Source organism: Anas acuta, chromosome 17 (assembly GCF_963932015.1).
Source record: "Anas acuta chromosome 17, bAnaAcu1.1, whole genome shotgun sequence".
Lineage (NCBI taxonomy): Eukaryota > Metazoa > Chordata > Aves > Anseriformes > Anatidae > Anas > Anas acuta.
In genome coordinates this window covers 9,391,314-9,403,511 of record NC_088995.1, presented here as the reverse complement: position 1 = coordinate 9,403,511, position 12,198 = coordinate 9,391,314, and the positions used below count along the sequence as shown (strand labels likewise).

Genomic DNA, 12,198 nt, shown 5'->3' with positions numbered 1-12,198 from the left:
TGACTTATTGTAGCAGTCAGCAGATGAGATAAATTATAAGGAATATGTAAAGAATGCCCCTTGTGAGTGTTCTCCTATTACCTTATGAAGGGTACAAGCCTAGAGGGACAGGAAGAAAACACTGCATGGGGGTGTATATGTGAATTATTTTTCTAGTAATGATGAGAAATCATACTTGTATGACAAATCCTAACCCACTATTGTGGTTTCCCAGTGCAGCTGACTTTTCCCTACTGAATATGCTGCTACTTTCTATTCTGTGTCTTGCCTATAGGCTTATACTGTATTTGAGGATTGGTCTTGACAATTCAACTCCTTTTGCACAGAAAACTGTGAGTTTCATTATTGAGATCATATCTGGAGTCTTGACGTTCAGACACTTGCTAACGATCTTGAATCCATTGGAGAGTGAATCACAGTTCTCGTGTGCGCTGCTGCCGCGCGAGTAGGAGGAAGCACTGTTAGGAAGCCTCTCGCCTGGAGTTGTACCACCACGGCGCGTCCTGTTCTCTGGTTTGACTGGCTCTAACGTGAGCAGCACGAAACGAGAGGAGCAATTCTCCACCCTGGGGGATCTGTTACCATCTCCTCCTCTGAGATCAAGTCCTGGTCTAACGAAGTGGATGGATAGCAGTAGTGAGAACCATGCATACAAATTGAGCATTTCTGAAGTATGAAAATAAAGCGGGTTTTGTGCATTTTTGAGCACATTCATACGTTTTATACATTGTATGTACTGATTTTTCTTTAGTTTTATAGGTACGAATGCGTGTGCGTGCGTGCGTGTGTCTCTGGGTGGCGATATATATATAAAAATATATATACACTGTAGACGGTACCCTTTGTGCTGCGTCCAGCTAGGTGAAGCTAAGCACTGGGATATAAACTAGGCTCTTAGGGTTAATACTTCTCTGAAGCTGGCTACACTCTGTTGTAGGACAGGATGTGATAGTGTACACTTAAGTAGGATGCAAAGTCTATGCTACTACAATCTGTTCCTGAAAATATTTTGTTAGCAGTGCAAATTAGAAAATTTCTAATTCCTTTTGAAGCCAGATGGAACATTCATTCTCTGTAGTATCCTAGCGCAATAACAAAAAGCCTTTTGCTTGGTTTAGTCTCTGAAGCTGTGTTTTGTGGTTGAGGTGAACAGATACCTTACCTCACACATCTCATAACACTGCAGGAATCTGTTCAATATATATTTTTTTATTTTACTTTTGGTTCTGTGGTGAATTTATTGAAAATAAGCTCTGTTACGATTCGTAACTTCATGATAGCTCCCGGCTACAGTTGTTCCAAATGCGGGCTTCTTTGTAGAAGCCTCAGTGTAATATTTTTCCTATAGCTTCTGAGCCTTTCCCGCTTCTATGTTGGCACAGAGGCTGCAACTTTCTCTCTTTTTCCCTATCCTTCTTCATCTTAACTGTAAACGAGGGAGATCTTGCCTTGAATGGAGCAGCTCACTAAGTACAGCTCTTGTTTACCTCTCAGTGAGCTTCTAATTTGCAATAAAAATGTCATTTATTTCCCATTTTAACATAGCTTTTTCACATTGAGTATTCTCTCTTGGAGCAGAGAACGTCACAACTGCTAAGACTTCTGGACCAACTGGGGAAGGGTTAGTTTTCTTGACAGCAGTTGACTCCTCAGCAAAAATTCCTTGCCCTTGGCAAGGTGACTGGTACGTAACTTTGTTCTGAGCGCCAATTAAAGGGGTTGAAGCTTGATGCTTGCCTGAGGAAGACCTTACTGTTTTGATTGCCATTAGGTTGATGAGATCTTTTAGAGTTATTTTGTGCATTGATTTTTATTTTTTTTTCTCCCCATCACCATTCACTTCTCTGGATGTTTTTCTTATCTACTGGTGCATCCCCAATCTTCCTGCAGATACAGCAGGGGAGGTTCCATTACCTTATCGTTCCTTGCAGCACAAATGAGCAAAGAGGGCATTTCTCTTTGAATGTTCCTGACCACAATCTATCTTGTCAGGTGTCAGTACTCTGTCCTGTGCAGGGCTCACGCATCCCATTGTGGCCTCTAACAAAACCGTTCCTCAGTTTCCCCTTCCTTACTACGTACTGTGGTGCCATATTGAGGTCTCTGCTGTTCCTTCACGGGCAGTCATAGATATTCACTTGTATCGGTGTTATCAGTGATACATGTACGCAGTCTCACAGCAGCCTCTCTTTTTTTAATAGGTGAGTTGTAGAATATTGTAATGTTAGAAAGACAGTGGGTTTAGTTCTGTGCTAGAAGATCAAAATTGTCATTCAGATGTACAAAGAACTTGTCTGCGTAATGTTCGGTTGTGTCTAGTCCTGAGTCTCAGACGATTCCTTTATCCATTTGTGACAGGGCGCTGGTCGAGAAGAAAAAAGAAGCAGGTGAATTTTTTTCCTGAAGGCTTAATCTTACGGTCTGTGCACAGGCAGCATTCCTGGAAGTCACTGGGCTCTGCCTGAGCCGGTGGCACAGGGCTGCCCAATTCATGCGTCTCTGAAGTTTCACCTGGGAAGAAATTGTTTTTGTGACCAGTAACTTACTGTTCTTTTCCCATCTGTTAATTGAATTTGAAGCTGTTTTAAAAACTGTTTCTATCTTTCAGAAGTCATTTTTTTCAGCGATAAAGCCCTGAAGTTCTCATGTTTTCTCATATGATCCATAACTTCTCTTTTTTTTTCAGTTGCTGAAATGTATTGTTTCCTCTCTACTTAGCTAAAGAACATGAAATATACAGAAATTTCTTTTAAATATCCCTTGCAAGTTGGGAACTGGACCCTAAAATTAGAACAGATCAGTGTAGAGGAGGCAAATCAATCAAAGTTCATACATTCTGCTTCCACCGTTACCCAGTTCCAAACGAAATCTGTGTTTCTTTGGAATAGATGCATTCAGCGGTGAGGATCTGCTTCCCCTAACAATATTCTGCATTAGCTGCCTGCTACGGTACGACATAGCTTTAATTTTCCAGTATTGTGCACCTTGAACGTTGAGTGGGTTGGAGTTGATGCCAGCAGAGATGCTGCACTTGCAGCCTGCGTGCATGGCCATGCTGCACTGTAATCTGAATGTCAGACTTGTGTATGCCTGGGAGGCTGAGAGAGAGAATGAGACACTGCTTTTTACCTTCTCTTGGAAAATAATTTTAGCCAACGCTGCATTTGCAGGCTTCTCCTGTGTAGTTGGTTTGTGACTGGATTTAACTGTGGCAGTGTATAAAAGATTTTGATATTCTGTGAAATACCATGTAGAATTTAAATTTGATACTATGATAATTCAGTCCCTGTGACACTGTTTTTTTGTTTTAACTTCTTTCTTTGGGGTTGGCACTAATCTTTCTTTTTCTCAAGATGCTGTGAGAAACATTTCATCCAAATGCCAAATAAATTGTGTTCTGTAAGACAAACTGTCCGTTTCGCCGTTTCCTGATTTCTCGCACTGGCGTGGTTCTTTGGCAGCGTGAAGGAAGCCTTGTTAGGTGCACTTCCAGACCGTGACCTTGCCAAAAGATCAGCAGACTCGTTTGGTTTCAAACAAGGTGGCTGTAGACATGTCTGTGTACAAATACCAGCGATGTTTACCTGTAATAATGTAACTTGAAGAAAGTCTGGTGTTGATAACCCATAAGGCGAGGTGCAGCCCCTTCCTGCTGCCCTCCTGGAGCTGCTGGGAGCCTGTGGAAGGAGCAGAAGCGGGGCAGGAGCTGTATGAGGCAGCGGTGGGTGGGACAGGAGGGAGCTGAGCCCTGCAGCTCGCCACGGCCTGCATGGGGCAGCTGGGCCCTCAGGCAGCACTCGGTGCCTGATCCTGCCTGGGGACTGATATTTAACCAGCAGGGATCACAGCTACGTGCCCAGGGCCTCCAGAGCCCCTTGTCAGGACTGATCTGTTGCCACAAGTTGTGTATCACTGACAGAAAAGCCAGATGGGAGCTCCCCTGTCCCAACCTCGAGCTATTCCAAAGCGCCCCTTTGTCCTGAAGCTTCCAAAGGGAAGGTTGGGGCCGTGCCCCGGGCCTGGCCCTGCTGCAGGGCGAGCTCCGGCCTTCATCCTGTGCAGGGGGAGCCTCGGGGGGCCCGGAGCAGCCTTGGGGCAGCGGCGGGGTTTTGGCAGGGGGCTTCGTGTGGGCAGCAGGGGGCAGGAGCGAGCCGCAGGGCCCGGGCCCTGTCCCTGTCCCTGTCCCTGTCCCTGCAGGCCCCTCACCGCCCTCACGGGGCCGCCTGGCGGCAGGGCCGTGCCCGGGAGGCCTTGGTGGAAAAAACAAGTCCCTTTAAGCTGTTGTGTGGCTTTAGGGATGCGAGCCTGCCGCTGCAGCACGGATTTCCCCTGCCATCCCCTGAGCCCTGCAGCCCCCCGGTGCCCGCGTGCCCCCATCCCTGTGTCAGCGCTCTGCGGCCTTCTGGCCTCCTCAGGGCTGGAAACACAATCCCAGCCCCAAACTGGGCTCCATTCCTAGGGCTGTGTGGGGTCAAATCCCCTTTAGCTGGGGGAGGTGACCAAAGAACGGAGCTCCCACTCCCAGCAAGGCCCCAGGGAGCTGCTCTCGGGGCTGGGGAAGGAGCTGTGGCTCCTTAGCGCGTGGTCCAGCCCTGGCCGAGGGGACAGTGATGTGGCTCCGGGCTGGGGCTGAGCTCATGGAAACGCTCGGTCACTGGGCTCGGTGCCTGCCGAGAGGTCTGCGGGATGCTCCGGGCTGTGCCCGAGCTCTGCTGGTGGCTCGGTGGCCGCAGGATGCGCTCATCGCTGAACGCCGGCCAGCACACGGTGTCACTGCCACCACCGTGCCACCGCTCGCCGTCCCCTGCCCGCAGAGTTTTGGGGTGACAGGAGGCGAGGTGGCATTCGCTGCCGGTGCCACAGGCAGACGCAGCGCTCGGCCCCGGGGTGCCAGGCAGTGCAGGGGGGCGATGGGGCCACACACAGCTGCTGCCCACACTGCCGCCTTTGTGCGGGCACCGGGTGCTGCTGCGCTCCCTGCCCGGCTCTCCGGCCACACCAGCTCACTGCCAACAGCAGAGCAAAGTCAGGAGCCACCAGGGTATTTATTCTGCTCGGGCTCCATCTCCCTGCTGCTCTCACACAACGCTCTGTGCACCCATCTCTGGGCTGCCTGACCCACGCAGCACCGCTCTGCCTACTCCAGTCCTTGTCTTGCCGCTGTCCTGCTCACCCCACGTCCCCAGGCCGGGCTCAGCGCAGGATTCACCGCCGGGAGCTGCTCTTGGCACTGCCGCGTGTTGGTGCAACGCTCGCTGATGATGCCTGTGGCGGGGGTTCCCAGCAGGGTGGCACCGTGCCCACGTCTGATCGATGGCTGCAGCTTCAGAAACTATTTTTATTTTTCAGAGCCTTTTTTTTTTTTTCCTATAATGGCTCTCTCCCTTCATGCTGGTGTGCACGCATGCCAGCGGGAGCTCACCTCCTGCTGGCTCCTGCGCGGCAGGGAGATGGACGTGGTCTCTCCGTGAGGACAGCGCAGAGCTGCAGGGTTCAGCTGTGAGCCCCCCGCCACCATCGCAGCAGCAGCAGCAGGCTGGGAAGCACAAAGCAGCTCCGGGAAGGTTTGATCTGGTTCCTATAGAAACTGCAGGCTGCTCCAGCCTGGTGCAGCGGGAGGGCACTGGGACGGGTGGCAGCAGGTACGGCCTCTTCTTGTGGGGCCATCGTGGGACAGGGGGCTCGTCCCTGCTGGGCATCTCCGCGTGGTGCTCCTGGCCATGTGTCCTCTGTGGTAGCATCTCTGCTTCTGCCTGCCTTGCCAGAAATAAGCACCAGAGAAACTCTGTGCCCTGGTGAATGCCCCAGGGTGGGGAATAGCCCCAGGCCCATTGGCAGGGAGGGTGCATGGAGGGGAGGGGGTGTGCAGGGCAGCCACCCCCTGCTGCGGACACGGTGATGGCCAGGGGCAGAGGGACACTGGGTGACACTGGGTATGGTGGGGCAGTGGCTCTGCCTGGGGAGGGGGACAAGCATGCCCCAAAGAGCCCCATAGAGGTGAGCCCAGCCTTTGACGTTGTCCCTGCAGCAAGTGGCAGAGCTGAGCTGCAGTGAGTCCCCGGCCAAGCCACCAGCAGGACGCTTGTTTCTGCGGCCCTTGTGTCGGTGCCGAGGTTTATTTATCCTGGCAGCACCGCCGAGCTCTGAGCCAGGACGTGAGTACCTGCAAGAGATGAGGGATGAGCCCTGTGGCCTCCTTTTTCACTGCTGTCTGAAGAAAGCTGGGATATTTTAGGATAATGTGACAGCACCACAATCCTGCACGTTCACTCCCCTTCCTACCTACCCTCTGCAGGAGAATAACTCTTTCGTTGGGATGAGAGCTCCTCTGGGACGTGACCCCCCCCCCCATGGGGGCTCTGGAGGCACAGGCTGTGAGGTGCTGCCTCTACGGCCCCACTCAGGAAAGTGGCCACTTCCCAAACCAGCCCTGGCAGAGGTATTGCGGGGGTGAGCTGGGTTTGGCCCGTGGGTCCCCATGGCCCTGCCTGGCCCCAGCTCCTGCCGTGAGCCCCCTAGCAGGGGGGCAGCACCACAGGCAGGTCCTGGTGGGTTCCAGAGCCGTGCTGGGGGTGAAGGCTGTCGCAAGCTCCTTTGCACGAGTGTGTGTGCATGCAAGGAGTGGGGAAAGGATGGGGCAGCCCCAACCCTCCCTGAATACCGATGGTCCTGCAGGAGCCTGTCTGTGGCCCTGCACAGGGCTGGGGGTGCAGTGGGGATGCTGCAAGCCCCTGCTTTAGGGATGGAGAGCATCCCTAAGGGGATGGGATGCCTGCGGCACCCCTGCCGCCCTCTTGGCCCCCAGGAGAGCAGCAGACCGGGCAGCTCGGTGCAGCCCCAGGGCTTTGGGAGGCTGCCGCTGCCCTGCTGCTCCTGGCTGCCCACACGTGCCAGCCTGGGCAGGGGCCTGGCACTGCGCACAGGGGCTGGCTGGGGGCCGGGCGCTCCCTGCTCCCTCCTAGCAGGCGAGGAGTTAAAAACTCAGCCCTTGTGATGAATATTTAACAGCAGTGCTCAGGCTGGAGCTGAGGATTTCTCCGGGGCTGGCAGCGCTGCATCCCGCCCCAGCCCTGCTGCCCGCCCGGGCGCACTGCAGAGGAGGACGGGGCATCACGGCGGGGTGGCCGGCACGGCCCTGCTGCTGGCATGGGGCCGCAGGGGCTGGGGATAACTTTTGTGACTTTGCCTCTTGTCATCCGAGCAGCTGCGGGAGGTGAGATGCGCTGCCTGCCCGCTGCGCTGCTGGTGCCTGGGGTGGCCGGAGGGATGGGCGTGGGGCGCGGGTGCCAGCGGTTTGTTCCCCTTCCACCTGTCAGGGAGTGGATATGGGTCCAGAAAGCTCGGGACTGGGTGACCTGGTCCTGCCCCATCCCTGCAGGACATCCCTGTCCCTGCTGTGCCACCGGGTTGGGGAGGTGTTGGCCCTGGCAGGAGGTGGCTGGGTGGGTGCCGCTTGGGTCGGGTGGGCATTTAGGAACTCAGGATTTGGGATGCAACCCAGGGAATGTCACCGTGGGTGAAACCTCCAAGTAGCCTGGGGCTTCTGTGCTGGGCTGGGGCATGCGGGCACCCTGCTTTGGGATGAGACCGGCAGCAGCAGGCACTCATCTGGCTCCTGCCAGGGGATGCTTGTGGTGGGGCAAGGGCAGCATGCTGCGGCTCTGAGGGATCCCGAGGAGCTCAGCTCCCACTGCATGGGGAGAAAAGCCCCAAATCCCTGTCCTGGGGACAGTCCGAGTCTGGCATCATCCCGCTCCAGACCCTCTGAGGCTGCTGTGCAGCAGGGATCTGGACGTGGGGCCGCAGGCCGGGCTGTCAGCAGCACAGGTGGTGCAGGACGGGCTCAGTGGGGGCTACTTGCCTGGCCCATTCCCGCGGGTGGCTGCGAAGGGCCGAGGCCGGGGGCTGCGCTGTGCCACTGCTCCCCCAGCACAGCATCCGCACCCTGCAGCCAGTCCCTGGGGCTACGTGTGATGCTGGGGGGGCCGTGCTGCCACGCAGGGATTTGGGGCCGGTTGGTGGGACTCTGATGGGAGCAAAGCCCGCAGCCCTGGGAGCTCCAGCTCCACGGTGTTCCCGCTTCCCTGCCGCACCGAAGCCCGGTGTGGAGCGAGTCCCCGTGCTGCCTGCCTCCGAGCGCTGACAGCAGCGCTGGTGGGAGGGAAGCGGCTCCGGATGAGGATGCTCCAGGCGATGGGGCGAGCGTTGTCCCTGCGGCGTGGGTGCAGACCTGCCCACGGCCACCCCTGCGTGCTGCAGCCACCTCCTGCTGCCTGACCAGCCGCAGGGGCACTGAGGGTGCTGCAGCCCCCCGTGACTGCCTCCCCCCTCGAGCTGGGGCTGCGGAGATGGGGCCCGGCCACCCCCAGGGGGTGACCCAAATCGCACAGAGCTGCCCGGGAAGGCAGAGAGGGGGTGAGCGTGTGGTAATGCCAACACCAAGTGGGGCTCAGGTGGCTGAGGGGGGTTTCTCTGCAACAAGAGGGGTTTTGGGGTGCCCCCGCGGCCCCCCTGACCTGTGCTCTCTCCCGCAGGGCAGTGGTGCTACGACTCGCAGGACCCCAAATGTGGTGAGTGGGGACAGCCCCGGCACAAGGGCATGGCTCTGTTTCGGTGCCCTGCCTTGAGAGGCACCTGCCCTCGGTACGCCTGGGGGCACATTGTTTGGAAGCACACAAATAGCTTGTAAAAGGTTAATTAAGGCTCAAGGAGCATTTAATCAGCTGTTACAGCCCAGCTGCTTTATAGCCCTTGGGTGCACGTGCACCGTGCCCGGCCACCACAGCAGGTCAGCCGTGTCCAGGAGCGCGAGCGGACGGGCTCTGCTTGTTGCTGCCCCGCAGAGATTTGACTTCACAACAATTCAACCAAGGCGGGCAGCGGCCAGGGCTGGTTTTGGCTGAGGAGCGGGGCTGGCGGGGGGCAGCCGGGGCCGCACAAAGCCGGCCACATGTCCCGGCAGGGCTGCGGGGACTGCTCCTTAATGGTGGCAGCGGGTAATGGGGAGCCTGCGGGGTGGGCAGCATGGGGGGGCTGCAGCTCCCAAGATTTCCAGCCAAAAACCTCCTCAGGGTACTGAGAGAAGGGATGGAGACTGCGGGGCCAGCTGGGGGCCTGGCCACCCTCATCCTTGTGTCCCCCTTGGGGTGGAGGTGGCTCACACGGCTGTGCCCCCCCGCAGGCCCCAGCCACTGGAAGGAGCTGAAGGCCACGTGCGGCGGCAGCAAGCAGTCCCCAGTGAACATCGACAGGCGCCGGCTGCAGAGGGACAGCGGCCTCGGGGACATCGTCTTCGAGGGCTACGACCAGGCCCCCCCGGGCAAGTGGAGGCTGGTGAACAACGGGCACACGGGTGGGTGCTCTGCCCCCACAATGGGCTCAGCCCCCCTCCGGTGCTGCAGCTCTCTGGTGTCCCCGCGGGGCCAGCCCTGTCCCTATCCCGTCCCTTGCAGTGATGCTGAGCCTGGAGGGTGAGCCGGCCTCCGAGCACATCGCCATCAGCGGCGGGGGCCTCCCCGGCCGGTACCGCGCGCTGCAGCTCCACTTCCACTGGGGCAGCCCGGCCGGGAACGGCTCCGAGCACACCCTGGACGGGCACCAGCTCCCCATGGAGGTAGGCGGGGAGCAGCCCCGGTGCCCGCAGGGATCGTGTCTCAAGTTGGGGAAGGGAGGGAGGGCGGGTGTGAGTGCGGCTCCACCAAACACCTTGGGATGCTCCTGGACAAACGAGCCTCTGTGCCTGTAAGGTATTTATGGTCTGTCAGAGCAGAGCAAAACTGACTCACTGCGGCTGGAGCAGGTGCTCGGGCACACGGGCTGTGCATCCCCTTTCCCACCTCTGCCCCGGGCACGTTGCTCTCCCAACCCAGTGCCTGGCGAGGTCAGGGTGAGGTGGGGGCTCGGCTGGGTGCCCACGCTCAGCCCCTCTGTCTTTCCCCAGCTGCACATCGTCCACATCAATGCCAAGTACCGCACCCTGGGGGAGGCCAAGGGGCACCCGAACGGGCTGGCCGTCCTGGGCTGCTTCTTCCAGGTAGGCTGGTGGTGGCTCATGGGGTTGGTGACCTCCAGCACCCGTGGGTTCAAGCAGAGCACTGCTGCAACCAGGGGGCAAGTGTCCCCAGAGGACCCGTATGTGTTCCCAAAGGCTCCTTGGGAAATGCCGGCTCTGGGCGATCCCTGCCTGAGAGCCCCCCAACATTGTATAAAGCAGGGGCCCCACTGCAAACTCCTCCACCCCACTGCCAGGCTGCGGGATGGGCTCTGCCCACCTGAGCTGCTTGCTCTTGCCTTGCAGGTCTCTGAAGCCCTAAACCCCAACTATAACACCATCGTCAGCGGCCTGAGGAACATCTCCCACGCCGGTGAGGCACCCTCGTGCTCCTGCCCCGGGGCACAAGCAGGAGGGGAGAGGCCTGGGGGTGGGCTGGTGGCAATGGGGGGGTTGTGGGGCAGCGGATGGGGGTGGCCCCGCTGTCCCTTGTCCTGGTGTGGGCTGAGTGCCCGTGTCTCACCACGCAGGGCAATCTGTGGACCTGGCCTCCACCTTCCGCCTGAGCACGCTGCTGCCACGTGCCAGCCGGCTCTCCCGGTACTACCGCTACCAGGGCTCCCTCACCACCCCCGACTGCAGCGAGGCCGTCGTCTGGACCGTGTTCGAGGAGCCCGTGGACATCAGCTGGGCGCAGGTAGCGTGGGCGGCCCTGCCGTGGGGCTGGAGAGCCTCAGGTGGCCAAAAGCTGTGCCATGAGCATCCTGCTCCTTGTGCATTTCCTTACACCTGAACAATAGCACGGGGGAGGCAAAGGGGATGTCTGCTCCTGGGGCACCGGGCTGGGCTGTGGGTCTGGGGGAGCTGAGTGGGGTGGGTGGATGAATTCACTTGGCCCCGTGTTTGAGCCACGCGTACCCCAGGGTTGGGACATGAGGTGGCACGGCTCCCAACCCCACGCCTCTCCCCCCGGCAGCTGCGGGAGTTCGTGAACACCGTCTACTTCCCGGTCTCGGGCGCCGTGCCCCTGAAGATGACCAACAACTACCGCCCGCCGCAGCCGCTCCACAGCCGCAAGGTCTTCGCCTCCAGGGACGCCACCTCCAGCCGCGGCTGCCCTGGCCACCTCCTGTCCCCGCTGCTCCTGCTGGCCCTGCTCAGCCCCCTCTCTCCATCCCCATAGGGTCCGGCACCCCCGCCCGTCGCCTCCTGGCCCCCAAAATCTTTGCAAAGAAGCAAGGCGACGTCTGATTCATAGGAAATGGGGAAAAAAGAAAAAAAAAAAAAAAAGCACTTCGGGGCAGCAGCTGGGCCAGGGTGCTGCAGCCCTGGCTGGTGTGGACGTGGGGCTCAGCCACCCTGTTGCAGGGCTATGGGGCCTGTTGGGGCTGGAATAAAGGTGAGCTCCCGGCCCCGTCGCTGCCTCCGGCTCCGTGTCCCTTCAGTGGTGATGGTGACGGGTACGTGGCACGGGGGGCTGCAGGGAGCTGGGGGCGGCAGGATGGGGCCAGGCTGGCTCTGTGATGGTGCCCGGCTCTACCGTGAGCCCCAGGGGCCGAATCCTGGCCCAGCACGTGTCCCTGTGGTCGCCGTGTGTGCAGACGTGGCCACGTTGCCTTCCCCCGGGCCCTGTCATGGGGACGTGGCACATCTCAGCCCCGCGGGGTGCAGCACGGGGAATTTGTGGCCCTTTCCCAGAAGCTAATTTTAGGCCAGCAGAAACTGCTGCAGCTGTGCCTGCGCTGCCCTGCCCGCGCCTCGGGGCAGAGCCACACAGAGCGGTGACCCATCCTTACCCTGCTGATGCTCCAGGCCCTTCCAGCCTCTTCTGAAGTTATGGGAGTAAGAGCACAGGTCCTTGGCCAGCAGCAGAGGGGGGCTGCCTGGGCTTTTCTTCATTTCTGGGGGGAAAATGATGCTGCAGGCCTGCGCGGAGCCAGCCAGGGCTGGGGTGTGGGTGCGCTGCAGATCCAGGGAGCCCAGGGGACCCCTGGCAGCCACAGAGCATTTGTGGCCCCCACAGCCACTGCCCGAGCTTGGCTCCTTCGGGACAGCCCCTGGGAGAGGGCCACGGCAGGGCGGATGGGAACCCCTGGTGAGATGGAGCTTCCTGGGGGGCTGCAGCACCCATGGGTGCAGGAGGGTGCCTGAGTATCCCCCACGTCTGGCCTTTGGGCTCCCACTGAGGTCCACAGAGGGGAAGAGAC

The 12,198-nt window shown here is 58.6% G+C and overlaps 1 protein-coding gene across 1 annotated transcript; it reads left to right on the top strand.

Moving 5' to 3' along the window:
• Window positions 1-6,773: 6,773 nt before the first annotated feature.
• Window positions 6,774-11,414, top strand: LOC137841401 (carbonic anhydrase 15-like). The gene is made up of 8 exons (XM_068654254.1): window positions 6,774-7,213; window positions 8,535-8,570; window positions 9,182-9,352; window positions 9,453-9,613; window positions 9,941-10,033; window positions 10,298-10,364; window positions 10,522-10,688; window positions 10,968-11,414. Exons 1-8 carry the CDS (start codon window positions 7,147-7,149, stop codon window positions 11,172-11,174), a joined length of 969 nt encoding a protein of 322 aa, XP_068510355.1. The 5' UTR covers window positions 6,774-7,146; the 3' UTR covers window positions 11,175-11,414.
• Window positions 11,415-12,198: the final 784 nt, after the last annotated feature.

What these genes read in the sequence shown, in the direction of transcription:
- LOC137841401 (XM_068654254.1), top strand. Translation starts at nt 7,147, where the DNA reads ATGGGGCCGCAGGGGCTGGGGATAACTTTTGTGACTTTGCCTCTTGTC. An exon ending in GGTGAACAACGGGCACACGG is followed by an intron (nt 9,353 to 9,452) that starts GTGGGTGCTCTG and finishes CGTCCCTTGCAG; the next exon opens with TGATGCTGAGCCTGGAGGGT. An exon ending in GAGGAACATCTCCCACGCCG is followed by an intron (nt 10,365 to 10,521) that starts GTGAGGCACCCT and finishes CTCACCACGCAG; the next exon opens with GGCAATCTGTGGACCTGGCC.